This window comes from Chrysemys picta, chromosome 6 (assembly GCF_011386835.1).
Source record: "Chrysemys picta bellii isolate R12L10 chromosome 6, ASM1138683v2, whole genome shotgun sequence".
Classification (NCBI taxonomy): Eukaryota; Metazoa; Chordata; order Testudines; family Emydidae; genus Chrysemys; species Chrysemys picta.
This window is the reverse complement of record NC_088796.1, coordinates 2,797,466-2,814,683: the sequence shown is the minus strand read 5'-3', so window position 1 is coordinate 2,814,683 and position 17,218 is coordinate 2,797,466. Positions and strand designations below refer to the sequence as shown.

Sequence of the window (17,218 nt, the reverse complement as noted above, 5' to 3'; positions counted from 1 at the left end):
AATAGGTACATGCTGTTCTGCGATTAAGCCAGTTAAGGCAGGTTGAAGAAGTTCACCTTGCACTGGGGGCAGAAAACGGTTTGTGAGGGTCCTTAGTACCTGTGGGTGTTTGTTCCAGGCTCAGGCCAGCCCCCAAGAACGCTGTCTCCTGCACACACAAGTCTTATCCTTGTGGGAGAAAATTCCACTGTGCCCGAGGAGCAAAGTTGTCGACCCTGGTCCTCATCCCAGTGCTTTAGGCAATCTTCCTCAATCTCGTTTCACCTGCAACTCCGGAACTACTTGACTTTGACTTTGATCCCACACCCCAGAATCCTTTGTGCTTCTTCGGACAAAAAAAAAAAAAGCTAAGAATTTGCTATTTTTTAAAAGCTCATCATGCCATGCATGACCAAAGTCAGCCTACACAGGTGAAATTTGCCCTGTGCAGAGGGCAGCAGTGCCAACCCCAAATGTTAGTTTGCACTTGGGTCACATTTTCAAGCTTTACCCAACAACCAGGAGGGCTAGAAACTTACTTTGGTTTTAAATATTAGCTGAGGTTCTCATGTAATCACGTCACCGGGACCCGGAGCTTTACGTAAAATATCAAATATTGTGAGGCTCCAAATGAAATGACTCTCTGATGCAAATAAAATGGTGAGAGCTGGTGACGTGGAGAAAGCCAGCACAATGCCCAGCTGTGGCGGGAGATGGAAGGAAGGTGGCAAAGCAGCAAAGAACGAGAGTGGATAAGCAGAGGAGGGCGGAGATGTTAAAGGCCAAGTGTGGGTTTGAAGCAGCAACGAGGAGGGTGACTGGGACAGTAAATGATCTCAGCAACCCAGTCCCTCATAGGGCCATGGCAGTGTTGCCAACGCTCATGATTTTAACGAGTCTCACAATATCTGATACTTTCTTTAAAGTCCCTGCTCCTGGACTCCCGTTACCCTGCGACAATCGCAGCTTTCATCGTTAAAAGAGGCGTATGTTGGCCCTGCGGTGGTGGAGAAAAACGTGGAAACGGCTCAGTAACCAGGTGGCCAATCAACACCCACAGATTTATTAGTTTTTGAAATCTGGCGATTGGGGGGCCCTGAGCGGGGCTTTCTGGGGCGCAGCGGTTGCAGGGGCCACTCGGCAGGGGGAGGCTCCTGGTGCCCAGCCCTCAGCAGGTGCTGCCCCCTCTGCAGCTGCCACCTCCTTCTCCCCAGCCCCCCCAACCCCCACATGGCTGCAGCCCCCCCACACTGAGAACACCCAGCCCCCCCCAGTGATGTCACAGGCCCCCCCAGGGACGTCACAGGGTCCCTCTCTAGTGATGTCACAGGACTTCCAGAAGATTCCCCAGGGATTCCACATGGATGCATGCTACGGGAGCCAATGAGAAAGCGCAGGGCGGGTCGTGAAGGCGCCAGATTGACCAATAAGAAGCCGCTATGGGCGGTGCTGGGTTTCTCCGACCAATGAGAGGGGGTGGGAGGCGGGCACTAGAGGGTGATCGCGAGGGCAGTGAACCAATCGCACCTGGGAAGAGGCAGGCGCTCCTGGCCGTTTCCCACGGCGGCGCGCCTAGGAGCCGCCCCCCGGGCAGACCAATGGGAGTAGAGCGCTGCCGGGATTGGCAGCCGCGGTGGCCAGTGGAGTTGCGAGGGCCGGCCGCGGGCTGTGGGTGGGCAGGCGAGTTGCTAGGCGGGGGCGGGTTCCCCCCACGTCACGGCCCGGCTGGCTCGGGGGGAGGCGGCTGGCGGAGCCTCAGTGTGCGCGGCGCCCCGGGACGGCGAGAGCGGTGAGTGCGCGGGGGCCGCCGCTGCTGAGACCGCTGGGAGCGGGGGGGCCGGGGGTCCCCCCAGAGTGTCCGACCCCCCACGCGCGCGCTCCCGAGAGGGGGGGGCTGAGTGTCAGGGCCCCCCACGCGCGCTCCCGGGAGGGGGGGCTGAGTGTCCGACCCCCCACGCGCGCGCTCCCGAGAGGGGGGGGCTGAGTGTCAGGGCCCACGCGCGCGCTCCCGAGAGGGGGAGCTGAGTGTCAGGGCCCCCCACGCGCGCACTCCCGGGAGGGGGGGGGGCTGAGTGTCAGGGCCCCCGCGCGCGCTCCCGAGAGGGGGGGCTGAGTGTCAGGGCCCCCACGCGCGCACTCCCGGGAGGGGGGGGGGCTGAGTGTCAGGGCCCCCACGCGCGCACTCCCGGGAGGGGGGGGGGGCTGAGTGTCAGGGCCCCCCACGCCCGCACTCCTGGGAGAGGGGGAGCTGAGTGTCAGGGCCCCCCACGCCCGCACTCCTGGGAGAGGGGGAGCTGAGTGTCAGGGCCCCCCACGCCCGCACTCCTGGGAGAGGGGGAGCTGAGTGTCAGGGCCCCCCCACGTGCGCTCCCGGGAAGGGGGGAGCTGAGTGTCAGGGCCCCCCCACGTGCGCTCCCGGGAAGGGGGGGGCTGAGTGTTAGCCCCCCCACCACGCTCAGTCCTGGGAAAGGGGGGGCAAGTGTCCAGGCCCCCCACATGCACTCCTGGCAAGGGGGGCACAGGGCTGAGTGTCAGGGACCCCCATAAAGGAAGGGGGACACTAGGCTCTGTCAGGGCCCCCCATGCGCACTCCCGGGAAGGGGGGGGACACAGGGCTGAGTGTCCAGGCCCCCCCCATGCACAGTCCTGGGGAAGGGGGGGCAAGTGTTAGGGCCCCCCACGCGCACACCCGGGAAGGGTGGGGCTCGGGGCTGTGTCAGGGCCCCCCACGCGCACACCCGGGAAGGGGGGGCTCGGGGCTGTGTCAGGGCCCCCCACGCGCACACCCGGGAAGGGGGGGCATGGGGCTGTGTGAGGGCCCCCCATGTGCACACCCGGGAAGGGGGGGCATGGGGCTGTGTGAGGGCCCCCCACACGCACACCTGGGAAGGGGGGGTAGGGGCTGTGTGAGGGCCCCCCATGCACACACTCGGGAAGGGGGGCACACCAGGAAGGGGGGGTGGCCCAGAGATGAGTGTCAGGGCCCCCCACGCGCTCACCCAGGAAGGGCGGGTGGCTCGGGGCTGAGCGTCAGGGCCCCACATGCACACACTAGGGAGGGGCACGGGGCTGAGTCAGGCCCCCCCCCCCATGCACACCTGGGAAGGGGGGGCCACGGGGCTGAGTCAGGCCCCCCCCCACATGCACACCTGGGAAGGGGGGGCAAGGGGCTGAGTGTCAGGGCCCCCCATGCGCGGCGGATGGCACAGGTCTGAGTGTCAGGTTCCCTCCACGTATCCATTGCAATGGTGGCAGAGTGTTGCCCTGTCCCCCCGAACCCTCCCCAGGGGATGTGGCTGCCCCTGGTTGTGTGGGAGGCTCTGGCAGGGGAAGGGTTAACTCGTTACCGCTCTCATATCCCTGGACCCTGTGTTCCAGCCGGTTCCATGCGGGGGAATTAACTAGCGGGGGGGCTTTGGGGGCTGCGCTGTGTGGGAACTAGCGATGATTCACTTGGTGTAGTCATGACATTTCTGGATGGTTACTCCAGGCTGGCAGCCAGCCTGGGCACTGGTGGCTCTCCTTGCCCTGGTAAAGTCTCCTCACTAGGGCTGTCTTGTCAGCCTTACCAAACTTGGTCTTGGCTGCTGGTATCGAGCTGCAGGTGACTCCGTTCGGCTGACATGCCAGCAATTCTGCTCTTCTGGAGTCGCATGGAGAGGTATCTTCTGGTTTAATACTTCTCTGATTTAGAGGCTCTCATTTATTTCCGAGATGCAAGATGAAGAAACTTTTGTTTAGTTGCAAACCCTTGTGTCAGTTCGGGTCTGCCTTTCTGTTGTCTGTCTTGGATTCCTTAGGTGCATCTGGGTCTTTGCCTGCCCTGCCTCGCTGATCAGTGTGTAATCGGTGTCCTTTTTGTTTTCATGAAATAACAATCGTTCAGTGAGCGTGAAATTGTCCCTAGTTCTAAAGAGCTGGCTGGTCTGGGTTTCTCTAGAATTCAGCAGTTTGTGTTAGATTGTTTGAAGGGGACAGAACATCGCACATTGTTTGAGGGGGGTTGTTGGTGGCTGTGTTTTTTTTTGTTTTTTGTTTTGCTAACTTGCAAATCTCTCTGGGCATTTTATATCTAAATGTACTCCATCTGTGACCTTCAATGCTTGAGTGCGTGTTACAGTCCTGTGTTAGTGTGGAGTTAACAACAGAAGAAAGTAAGGGATTTGCTGATGGCAATGACTTAATTTCAGAAGCAGTATTTTCTCAGGTGAGGCATGAAGCAGCGCTCTGCTAGTGCTATGTTACTGTGCAGCGAGCCCGGACTGTCTCTGTTAAATGAGCGATATGCTGTACAATCAGAACTACCTTTGCTGTTTTGTTGTGAGGTTACCCATTGTTTATTACCCTGCCGTTGGTCTTTTATCTGAGATCCTGAATGACAGCGGTAGCCTGCAGTGAGAGCAATAAACATATGCATGAAGGTGACTTTTCAGACTCTGCGATATCCAGTCTGAAAGAAGCATCCATCAGATGCCTCAGTGATGGGAGCATTAGAAATTTGGGAGAGTCCCTCTGTTTGAAAATGCAGTGTTCACAAGCCCCTTTCTGCTGCGGGGAGAAGGGGCAGAGCAGTGAATACAGCCTGCAGGCAGGAAACAGACATACATTGAGCCTGGGGTCTTAAAGGGGAGGACAGGGAGGTCCAAAATGGTTAATGTTACTTTTTTCTGACTTAGGAAGTGTCGCTGTCCTAGTTTTCTCTGTCTCTGGTTTGTCCGTGGGGTAAAGTGCCACTGACACAATTGAGACGTCAAACAAGTAATTTCTGGTGAAGCCAGGGGACGGTGTATTCCCCGCTCTAATTACATCCATCCTCTTACCTGCTTAACTGCAGTAGGTGGCTGTATTAGAGAAGATAAAGGTAACTAACCGACTCCGGGGTAGAGCAGTGTTGCTGCAATTCCAGGGGCACCTCATCCTTTCTGACACCACGTTTATAAATGACAAGGACGTCCGAGCCGACTCATAGAAGGGTCTCGCTCTGGGAATTGTGCATGATGAATTGCAGCCGGAATTAGAAGGACCAGTGCTCTTTCAGCCCAAGCAAGCAGCAAGAAACCAATTAGGGAGAATTACTGCTTGTCAAGTGACTTCATTGAATGGTTTCTTCCCCATTCTGTAACGGGGAGGGGATTGCTTAGTGCGGCTAGAAAGCACACAAAGGAAAGCTTTTTTCATCAAGCATGGAGGCTGCTTTCTGAACTGCTCAGCTCACTTGGAAGTCCTGTTTCCAGCAGTCAACCCTTCCATCCTTCCCATTTTAGAACTGTGTTGGCTGGTCTCAGAGCGGAGTTCAGCATAGGTCCAGAGCCGTTCCGCTGAATCGGAAATGCCTCATTCTTTACTGAGGAATCTCTTCCATGCTGTCAGAATAGCAATTGTAGAGCTGAGTGCCTTTGCGGTTGCTTATGCTCTGAGTGAGTCATTCGCTTCTCTTCATCCCGTACCACCACCCATTCCAGACCAGAAGAAGTCTTGGTAACTGTCAGCACTGAAGAATTTGTTGCCAGTTTGATGTTTAAAATAAAGTTAGAGCCTTTAAAAATGAGTGCTTGGACACTGAATATGTTTCTAAAGTTTCGGTAAGTCAGTTTACTTGTCTCATGCTTGTGTATTCTCCATAAATGCTCATTAATGAAGACAAATGTGTTACAAACCAAAGAGCTCTCCATCAGCACCCATCTTTGTCTTGTGAATGGTCTTTGTTATCATGTCATGACCACAGAATCAGAAGTTAGAAATGGAAAATCTTATGACCTCATCCATCCATGTAGGATTGCTGCTTTACATGAACTTAGTAGGATGATTGTATCAAATGATTGATATCCACTGTCTCACTGACCCCAGAAGTCGCACTGTCTGATGCCATGCTAGGCTAGGACTGAGGCTAGGACCGAGGTTCTCAAAAGTGGCTAGTGCTTTGAGGCACCTCAGTTTTTGGGTCACCAACTTGAAATTCCTGAAAGGTCCCTGATGTTCAAGGATGGGTGTTCAGTAATTTCTGGAATTCAATCCACCTTGTAGTGTCTCAGCTGGGACCTGAAATATCAGGCACCGAAATCACTAGTCCATTTTGAAAATCTTGGCCCAGAATGCCTCCTGGCTGATTCAGAGTTAAAGTGCGATCCAGCAGAATCTGACAGAAGAGTTGTGGAAATAGACAGCTGATCCTGGGCGGGTGGGAGGGGAGCTATTACAGGGGCAGAGTCGTGTTTGATCAATGCATACATGCAGGATTGCGTCAGAAAGGGGGCTAACCCACTGAATGACCTGCAAGATTTTGTGATGTTCTCTGAGACCGGTCATCTAACCGCCCCTGCTCTGGGCGCCTTTCTGGGGAAATCTCTGCAGGCTGCTTTTTTCTCAGCTGCCCTGCTTGAAAAAGCCTCTCTGAGCGTGGGCAGTAGTCAGACAAAAGACTTTACAGCGTCAAACGCTACTGCACGTTTTCTTCTTCGGGGGGGAGGGATAGCTCAGTGGTTTGAGCATTGGCCTGCTAAACCCAGGGTTGTGAGTTCAGCCCTTGAGGGGGCCATGTAAAGGGATCTGGGGCAAAAATCTGTCTGGGGATTGGTCTTGCTTTGAGCAGGGGGTTGCACTAGATGACCTCCTGAGGTCCCTCCCAACCCTGAGATTCTATGATTCTTTTTCCTCTTCCCCCAACCTGATGAAGGACATTAAGGAGGGCACCCACAATGTGATTAGAACAGGGTGATTACCTATCAAATGAGGTTCTTGCATGACCTGCAAGTCCTTCCCCTATGCTTCCTACCCCTCCCAGGAGCTTACAGTGGCCGCGTTGTAGGAGCAGAATAGAAGCTGGCTTTATTAGATAGCCCAGTACTGGTGGTGCAGTAACTGTGTGGACAAATACACCTTTGTGGAAACAGGAGTCTTTGAGAGAGAGAACATTGGTCAAGCCTCTGGGACTGGAACTGTCCTTTTCTCTTGTAAAAGTGTGTCTAGGATCTTTAACTTCTGCCAGAGACCGGCAGAAAGAATCAGTCTTTTTTGGCAGGGTAATTCCCTCCCCAGGGTTGGACTGTCTGCATTGGGTAGGAGCCAAAGTCCTGCACTTTCGTGTTCCACTAATCCAGAGGTGAGAGTACTAAAACAGATTAGTTAGAAACTAATAGCATCTGCAGTTACAGCAACCGGGATAACATTCAAGGCTTTCCATCTTCATGCTTCAGGGCATAGGTTGAGCATGCTTCAGGGGTCAGGAAGAAATGTGCCTCTTTCTATGTGGCTTGTTCTTGCTTGGTTAGGTACATGATGGGAGGTTTGTCTTCCTCTGAAGCATCTGACATGGCCCACTCTCCGATCGAATATTGAGCTAGATGACCATTGGCCTGTCTGTTTGTTTTTATTTATTTGTATTGCAATAGTGCCTGGAAGCCTCAGTCACAGACCGAGACCCCGTTGCACTGAGCATCGTACAGACACAACAAAAGGATGGTCCCTGGCTCTAGTCTCTTACAACATAAGTGTACGATGGGTGACAGCAGGTGGATATGAACAGATGGATGAAGAAGCACAAGGACACAATAAGACAAGGGGATGTCTGTCTACACTGTGAGCTGGAGGCATAAATTCCAGTTTGAGGAAACATCGTCACCCTAAAAACAGAAGTGTAGCTGCCGCGGCAGGAGGACTAGCCACCCCTAGTACAGACCTACCATCTTGGGCGGTGTGCACTCGGGGTGGCTAACGCCTCCCGGTGCTCGCGCCGTCGCTGCGACACTGCGATGTTTTAGCCCTCTAGCTTGATCAGAGCTAGCGCAGGTCCGTCTCCTCAAGCTGGAACTTACATCTCCACCAGGAGGTGTCGATATCCCCAATATTGGTCAGCAGGACAGGCATGGTCTTAGCACACCAGCTGTGTATTCCTTGTCTGGTTTGTCATAGGCATCACGGCAAAGCAGAGTGTGAAGGAGGGCCAGGAGATAGCTGTGGGGATCTGTATGGGGAGTGCCTACCCGTGTGAGGGGCAGCGTGGGAGAAAGCGCGGAGGTGCTTGTTTAAAGACTTAGAAATTGAATGATGAAGGCTGGCATCACTGGCCAATAGGAGGCAGGAGTCAACATCTCAGTAGTGAATAAGAGCCGATGGGGATAGGCCATGAAGGGCCTTGAAAGTGTGGGCAAGTACTTTCTGTTGGCAGGATAGAGAATGGGGAGCCAGCAGAGGGGTGCAAAGAGAGAGGTGACATGGTCAAAGCGAGGAGCTATGAAAATTATCGTGGTGGCAGGATTTTAAATTGAAGATGGGCTCTGTCAAAGCCAGCCAAGAGGATGTCATGGTAGGCTAATCACAAGATGCAGAGAGCCCGCACAGGCGTTTGTGCGTGTGCGTGGAGAGGAAAGGCAGTGTATCGGAGACGTTAGCCCCTGGCTACCGAGGAAGACAAGCTTTCAGCTCAATATCCTCGCTCACTGGCATTCCAGTCCCATTGTGTTTTCCCCCTTGTATGTAGGAGCCAGCAGACCAGCATTGTGGGCAAGGGAGAGAGAATCTGGGACTGTCTGGGTGGGTTTTTGAAATGCAGGTGCTGCTAGCACAGAAGCTGCAATGCTTTGGGGGTGTATGGGTCCGGAAACGTGCTGGCATTTAGAAGCTGGGCTGGGAGAATGCTGTGGGATGCTCTTTACGCCCCCAGAGGCCTTCTTCTGTCTCTAACAATAGAACTCCTACGCTACTTGCGTGCAGGCCTGCCATTCTGGGTGTGCTTCCAGCAATTCCTGCTGCCGCATACGGGGTGATTAGTTCTAATTACCAATGGAACTGATTAACAGGAAATCGATTCTCGCTCACCTTCCTCACTCAGGCGCTGAATGTGCCTCTTTAGGAAGCAGGATATTGGGAAGAGACATCTGAGAAATGTGAACTTTGCTGAGCCTTTGCCATAACTCCTGCCCTAGATCTCTGAGCATGTGTACGTCTCCAGCTGCTCTCACGATTTTCCAGGACTCTGACAGCTTTCAGTCTTCAGCCTGGTGCCTGTGGAATGCCATTGTCTGCCCCGGTCCCTTTCCTGGGTTCTGGGCCAGCTAGGTGTCCTATGCCATCTCCCTGCCCTTCAGGCTGTCCCATGCCACGGAGAAAGTGAATCCAGTGAGTTTATTATGTGTGGCTGACTTCATTGCACTGTGTCAGGATATGAGACTTAGCCATGCCTAGGGTTACTGATATTTCTAACTTACGGCTACATAATTTGTTAGTTGCAGACTCTCTAACACAGTCCTAGCTAGGCTAGAAAACACTTTATAAATATCTTCCCATCATCACAAGATATTTCTATCTAACAGCTCCATCCTTTGTCGTCTTTACATACAAATTACAGCTCTTGCGTGGTGAGAAGCACTTATCCCCAAATGAACGCCAATCACTTTGCAGAACAAAATGTTTCAAGTTCCTTTAAGGTGAACTACACAGCACGCAAGCCCCTTTGGTTCTCACTCTTCCCTAGCACTGAGGCAAAAGGGTCACCTCAAATTGGTTTGGGTTTTTTGGTTAAAGTTCTGCTTGTTTTTTGCATTAGAAATTTATGGCCCTGGTTTCTTCCTTCCCTGGAGGACCCAGGCATGCGGAGGACCTTGCTCGTGAAGTCACGTGAGGCTGCTGCTCTTGGGAGAGGGGCTGCTGAGTTCAGACTTTCCTAGGGTGACCAGATGTCCCTTTTTTATAGGGACAGTCCCAATATTTGGGGCTTTTTCTTCTATAGGCGCCTATTACTCCCCACCCCCTGTCCCGATGCTGTCTGGTCACCCTAGACTTTCCTCCCCCATGCACCCCCACCCATTCGTAGGTGGGCAGAGCTGCTGCTCAGGTCACAGCCTCATGTGACATTATTAGTCAGATCAGCCATATAACAGTACTGTGCACTAGCTTAGCACTTTGTATCCATAAACTTCAACGCACGTCACCACGGGGGAGCATCACGATTCCCATTTTACAGGTTGGGAAATTGAGGCACAGAAAGGTGAAATGAGTGGCAGAGTGGGCCTGTTTCCCGATGCCCTGCTCGGACCACTAGACATGGTGAAATGTGTTGCAGGGTCTTGAATTGGTCCCTTAACAGAAAATGTGTAAGATGTAAATTGGGCAAAGGTTATGGAGAGCTGTGATGGGAACATGAGGTTGGTCTGGGGTAAGTCTGTGGTGGGGGGAGCAGGAGAATTGCCGGTTCCCCTAACGTTGTCGGGCAATACATGCATTACAGAGCACTGTCTGTCTCCTTTCAGGAATAAAGACTCGACCGGAGGCAACGTCGCAGTCATGGGAAAGGATTATTACAAGACCTTGGGGCTCCAGTCTGGAGCAAACGAAGATGAGATCAAGAAAGCTTATCGGAAAATGGCCCTGAAGTATCACCCTGATAAAAACAAAGACCCCAGTGCAGAGGAGAAGTTCAAGGAGATCGCAGAGGCCTACGATGTCCTGAGTGATCCCAAGAAAAGGGCTGTCTATGATCAGTATGGGGAAGAAGGTAAGGGACTGGGATGGTGAATGGCTTGGAGGCGTGTGAGTACCCAGTTAGCCGGGTGGGTTTAAATGTGCTGCTGTAAGCAAGAAAGCGTTTATACGTAAAAAAAGTAGCGAATGTTCACAGGCGTGGGTAGCGTGTCCGGAATTATCCCCATGACTCATTCCTGCCTCTGAAACAAGGTTACTACTACCAAAGCTGGGAAGAACAAACACCCAGACGATGCCGTCTCTCCTAAGAGCCAAAGATAATCGCTTGACCCAGTTCTCAACTAATTATTCTGTGGCCAATCAAAGCCAGTTTTCAGCATGCGATCCCAACTCCTTGCCCTCATCACACAAAGATGCCAGTTAGATAAGGCAGAAGGATGGACGGGGACCTATATCAAGGCAGTCATTGCCGCTCACTCTGATAGCTTCATGAACGAAATGGGCCCTTCTTCGCTTTTCACCCGGTTATTCTGAAGGCTTCTTGAGAGCATAGAAATGAAAGGTGTTTATATCCTTGATCAAATATGGGCTGCAGAATAACTCTCACTACTAACTCTTTCCTTCGCACAGATTTTCTAGCTACAGACGCTCTTTGCCCCCTTTTTCCTTTCACTGGGGCTTAGTGTGTCTGTGCAGTGGTGTTACTTGTGCACTAGTCCCACTCTTTTTTTTCCCCTTTCCTTTGTTCTTGCTGGTACGTACTGACCTACATGTTTCAAAGCCTTTCCCAATTTAAGTAATAGATTCTTGTTTTGAAACTAAGTCGCTGCTGTTGTCTCCCTGTTGGCATGGAGTAGGGAGCTGTTCCACCACGCACAGCCTTATTAGTAGAATATGAAAGCTTCTGCAGCCCTATTTGCTGAGGATGGAGAGAGCAGAGAATAGCATTTGCATTAATCAGCAAAAGAGTTTAGCACTTAAAAGAGCAGAAGGTCTGGTATAAACAGGCTGCTCCGCGAGCAAGATGTATTCTCCCCAGCAGGCTTAATGAGTAGGTGCATCAGCTTTTCTGAGGCCTCACCATAAATCTGCAGGGGTCAAAGATACCTTTGTGCCCTCGGGAGCAGAAAGGGATCTCTCTGCAGTTAGCGACCAAAGTCTCTGTTCTTAGCGTGATGCTGTTTGAATGATTAGTGGCAAGAGTCTATGTATCCTCTCCCTGTGGGCATGGGAGAACTAGGCACATCAGCAACGTGTGAAGAGAACTGAAGAGCTTCTTTGGGAACTGGTGACAGGAAGGCGCTCTCACTGCAGCCTCCGCGTGCTGCACAGAAGGTGGGGCTGCTGTAATTCCCAGTGCGTGGCTTGGAAGCTTTACTGGGAGCTGGGGTAGCTAGTTTTTCTGGTTTATCTAAGCAAGTAAGAAAGACCCGCAAGAGTTGTAGAAAATCTCCATCCTGGCAGTTCTCGCTCTTAAAATCACTTGCCCGTGACTGAGCCAGTTCAGTATGTCACTGCTGCGATGGACTGTCTGAACTGCAGCAGTCCTCTGCTGTCTAAAATCAGAATCGCCTGCCTCCAGTGAAGAAACAAACCACCTGGGGGGGTTAATCCGAACAAGACTTTTATTTCAGTTGGGGTGTACCTAGGAGTGGGGGGGTTAAATCGAAAGGCAAACACAGCTGAATTGAGGGTGAGAGAGGCTCCCCGCGGGAGACGGGAGAGTCCCATCACTAAGCACTGTATAAAGCTCTAGAAAAACGACCCTGGAGAAGAACCTCCCAGGGCCCCGAGGGAAGGACTGGCTGAGGGTTAATAGTCCTGACTCTCCCTTGCTCCTGTGCTGCCCTGTTCAGACTCCCCAGTAAAAGCTGTTCTCTAATAGACGCTCTAGATGAGCATGTGGGATGCTAAATGAGGCCAGAAACTGCTGACGTGGCTCAGTCTGAGCAGGAAGGTGGGTCACCTTAGGGCTTTTGCTGTGACCTCAACTTTCATCTCCCTGCACCCTGCTGCTTCCCCAGGTCTGTGGATATCCCAGTCTTCTCCCCTGCTGCCAGGAGAGGGTGGAGCTTTCTTAAACGCTGCTTGGTCCTTGAGGAAGCCCAGCTCCATGCAAACCTGGGGCCGATGTAAAACTGAACAGGGGATCTAAACTGCTGCTGAAGCAATGTGTTCGCTGCATGCACCCTGTCTGCACTGTCCCCGTTCCGAGCCTCTCCAAGCCCATCCCTGCTGGCAGGTGCCCTCTGTGACGGGAGCAGGGTTCAAAGGCAGCCTGTCACAGAATCCTAGAACAGCAGGGGTGGAAGGGACCTCAGGAGGTCATCTAGTCCAACCCCCTGCTCAAAGCAGGACCAATCCCCAACTAAATCATCCCAGCCAGGGCTTTGTCAAGCCTGACCTGAAAAACCTCTAAGGAAGGAGATTCCACCATCTCCCTGGGGCTCCCATTCCAGTGCTTCACCACCCTCTCCTAGTGACATAGTGTTTCCTAATATCCAATCTAGACCTCCCCCACTGCAACCTGAGACCATTGCTCCTTGTTCTGTCATCTGCCACCACTGAGAACAGCCGAGCTCCATCCTCTTTGGAACCCCCCTTCAGGTAGTTGAAAGCAGCTGTCAAATCCCCCCCCCCCCCCACTCTTCTCTTCTGCAGACTAAATAACCCCAGTTCCCACAGCCTCTCCTCATAAGTCATGTGCTCCAGACCCCTAATCATTTTTGTTGCCCTCCACTGGACTCTTTCCAATATTTCCACATCCTTCTTGTAGTGTGGGGCCCAAAACTGGACACAGTACTCCAGATGAGGCCTCACCAATGTCAAATAAAGGGGAACGATCACGTTCCTCGATCTGCTGGCAATGCCCCTACTTATACAGCCCAAAATGCCGTTAGCCTTCTTGGCAACAAGAGCACACTGTTGACTCATATCCAGCTTCTCATCTACTGTGACCCCTAGGTCCTTTTCTGCAGAACTGCTACCTAGCCATTCGGTCCCTAGTCTGTAACAGTGCATGGGATTCTTCCGTCCTAAGTGCAGGACTCTGCACTTGTCCTTGTTGAACCTCATCAGGTTTTTCTTTGGCCCAGTCCTCTAATTTGTCTAGGCATAGTCCTGCTTAGTGCTCCATCCCAGGGCATGTTCCTCGTGCCTAGGGCCCTACCACATTCATGGCCATGAAAAACGCGTTACGGTCTTTTGGGGGCTTTTACTCGATACTATACACGTTTCACGGGGGAGACCAGCGTTTCTCAAATTGGGCGTCCTGACCCAAAAGGGAGTTGCAGGGGAGTCACAAGGTTATTTTAGGGGGGTTGCAGTATTGCCACCCTTACTTCTGCGCTGAATTCAGAGCTGGGTGGCTGGAGAGCAGCGGCTGTTAGCTGGGCGCCCAGCTCTGAAGGCAGCGCCTCCCAGCAGCAGCGCAGAAATAAGGGTGGCGATACCATACCTGCCATCCTTACTTCTGTGCTGCTGCTGGTGGAGGCTCTGCCCAACCAGCAGCCGCCGCTCTCCAGCTGCCCAGCTCTGAAGGCAGCGCCGCCACCAGCAGCAGCGCAGAAGTAAGGGTAGCAGTACCGCAACCCGCCCCCCCACACACACACAATATCCTTGTGACCCCCTGCCCCCAACTCCTTTTTGGGTCAGGACCCCTACAATTACAACACCGAGACATTTCAGATTGAAATAGCTGAAATCATGACGTTTATTATTTTTTAAATCCTCTCACCTTGAAATTGACCAAACTGGACCATGAATTTGGTAGGGGCCTACTCGTGCCACACTGCTTCAGTGCTGGATTAGCAATCAGAATAAATACACAGTGCTAGCGCTGAGACTTCGCCCTTGGCCATGCCAGCAGGCGATGGTCCCTGTGGGATCAGGGGAGGAACAGTATGGGCAGCGTCTGGTCCTTCCTCTCACCTTTTGGGTTCCACATTCTTTAATTTGCCATTATTCAGGGGGGTTGGCAGCGAGTTTCATTTTCTCCCATTGGACGCTGAGGCTGCCAGCGTATCCCGTGGAATCACCCTCCAGAGATCACTGCCCCTGCAGCTGCGAGGCTCAAACGCCAACTGTACTTGAGAACTTGAGTTTATTCTTGGTGTCAGCTGCTCCTTACCCTGTGAACTTTCATGGCGCTGAGCTGGACAGAAAGGACTCCCCACGGCCCCGCTCGGGAGCTAAGATCTGTCCTGTAGTCTCCCTCCCCTCCCCTTCATCTATGTTTCATCTCTTTGACTGTGGTCTGGATAGAATTCTTCTAGCCGGCGCCACGTGGCTCCCGCACATGCACAGCTGAGTTCCGGCGGGTGATGACACAGCAGGTAATAACTGGCCTTTGAGGATTAGGGGTAATAAGGCCTCAGCTCTTCTGCACCCGAGCCCCTAGGACAAGGGGTGGAAGTAGGAACGGGGATAGGCATTTTCCCCTGATTTCCATCCGCTTCCTCCTTTATACTACTAGGGCCAATGGAAACGTTCTGGGCTTCACCACTCTCGCATGCCATGGGCTGTGCAAACAAGCCTCTCATTGCTCTGCTCTGTTAGGAGCCTTTGCTGGGTGCCAACACAGACTCGTCCCATCTCTCCCCTTTGTGGCGGACCATGAAATCCGAAGCGTGCCGCCTCTCGGTGGGTTGGGAAGGGCCAGCTAAGTCAACATGGCCACGTCAAAAGTCTGAGCAGCCTCGGTCCAAGAGAGCCAGTTGTGAAGGGTTCTTCCATTGCCGGCACCTCAGACTGGCGGGTGGCATCCCGGCAAAGTGTGGCTGCTCCTGGCCAGGAGGGGAGGCAAGAGGAAATGAATGGCTTTGTTTCTTTGGGCGTGGAGGGGAGAATCTGACCAGCTGTTTCTGAACCAAACCAAACCGTTCACAAAGCAACACGTGGACTCAGAACCCTCGCGCGGGGCTGTGAACCCCGGGGTGGGATCAAACACTGACACTCGCTTCCCCCCAAGGAAGAAGGGGCTTGTCGCGTGGCCATACTAATGAAACGGACCCCTCTCCCCAGGAGAGGCCAAGCCCGGCACACCCCTTGCATTCAGTTTGCTTGGGGAGCTTACGTGGGATGAGAGGAAGGTGGGTTCAGGAGGGAGGGTTCTGGGACTGGGAGACCTGGATCCATGTAACGGCACCAAACGCGCTAACCCATCTCTTAAGACTTCTGAAAAGGGAGGCGTCCTGTGTGACCTTGGGCAAGTCCCTTAGCCTCTCTGTGCGATAGGGCTGACAGCCCTGCCCCCCTCAGTGGGTTGTGAGGTGCTCCCATACGGCAGTGATGGGGGCTAGATACATGCCTTGTATAGACAGACAGACTCACCCACGCTGGTCACTGGACGCCTCCCTTTCCAGAAGCCTGGAGAGAAGGGTTAACGGTAGTTTGGCGCCTTTGCAGTAGCGTGCCCAGGAGGGAGGCAGACCTAGAGAGGGGCCCTGAGTCTCGGTGTGCCCCGCTGGTGGTTGCCAGTACCTTCTCGTGCACAGAGACAGCCTCTCTCTGCTCACGTGAGCCTAGCTCGTGCCTTCTGCGCCGTTCCACAGCAGAATCAAACTGCTGATGTCTGAGTGTTGCTGTGACACAAATGCAGCATTAGCTGTTGCTGGAGGATCACGTAGATGTTCTGATGGGGTGGGGAGGGGAGAGGTGGGGTGTTTGTCTAATCACCTACTTGAAAGCACTCGGGGTGGACCTCAGTTCCGTTCTGTGCCAGGTTTGGGACGCTAGATCAGGCCCAGCAGGCTAGCATGGGTAGGAAGAGACCTGCTGTGACGCTTTTGCAGGACTGGGCAAGGGGGCTCAGACAGCTCAGACCCCTCGCCCCCCCCAAGACCTTGGGCAAAAGAAAAGAACAATATTTGCAGACTAAATTAAATTGGATGCAGGTCAGTTTCAGGATATGTACTGGTCTGACATGTGCTTCCAAGCCTAAGTCCCCTTTGCATAGTGTTGTAGAGGCTTAAGGGGTGTGGCTGGCAGATGAGGAGTCTTTGCTTATGTGTATTGTATTCAAGCCAACAAAAGACCTCTGCATCCCAGGGCAAACTCCTCTGTCAAGACCAACAGAAAAGAACAGCGAGTTTGACTGTCCTGCGTTTGCCTGGCTTGCGTCTCCTGCTGCTGGCTCTGACTAGAGGGGTTGGCACAGGACGTCAGCTTTTCAGAAATAGCACTATTTTGTAAGTGGAGAGCTGAAAATAGACCCCGAGCTGGGCTTGGTTAGACTCCTTCTTGACCCCTCCAATCAAAAATATTTGACACAACATCCCGAAGCATGTGGCAATGTGAAGGGGACACTGGAAGTAGTCTACCCCCAGCCTTGCCTGACCTGCTGGGCACCTTCGTGATCCTCTGTCTTTTTATTGCAGATAGCCCCTCTCAAAAGTGTATCTGCCTCACACCCTGGCTGTGTAGGAACATCCAGGGGGTTGCTGTGGACAGATCTAAACGTAGGGTGTCTGTGCAGAATCAAGTAGGAGCGGGCGGGGCCTGAGAGAAGCCCTGGTTGAAGAAGATCTTTTGCTAGTTACCAAAAGAAATAAACACCCAACTTATTTGCTGTATCTCTGGGTTCTGCTCCTGAGCGTCCCTCCACCCACCAACCTGGGCTGGTCACGGAGCAGGGGAAAGCGAGTCTTTTTTAAAAACAAAAATCCATCATCCCCCCTCACACTTGTCTGCCATCAACAAGATCTGATACTAACCTCTCCGGTTGTTGAGCCTTGACTCTTTTTGCAAAGTACTTTGTGGCCCTCATGTTGGCCCCTTTCATCTGAGAGCGTAGCGTGGGTCTCACTCGCGTGCACGTTTGTGG

General features: G+C 53.0%; 1 protein-coding gene across 3 annotated transcripts in view; it reads left to right on the top strand.

Annotated features, from left to right (window-relative positions):
* The first annotated feature begins 1,617 nt into the window (after positions 1 to 1,617).
* The window catches only part of DNAJB5 (DnaJ heat shock protein family (Hsp40) member B5), a 29,441-nt gene continuing 13,840 nt past the window's right edge, over positions 1,618 to 17,218 (top strand). Inside the window, exons 1-2 of one of the 3 annotated variants that reach the window (XM_005311690.4) lie at positions 1,618 to 1,768; positions 10,224 to 10,468. In XM_005311690.4, the coding sequence (XP_005311747.1) occupies positions 10,258 to 10,468 (211 nt within the window). In that variant the 5' untranslated portion in view covers positions 1,618 to 1,768; positions 10,224 to 10,257. The other 2 variants (XM_005311689.4, XM_005311688.5) reach the window with 2 other exon arrangements.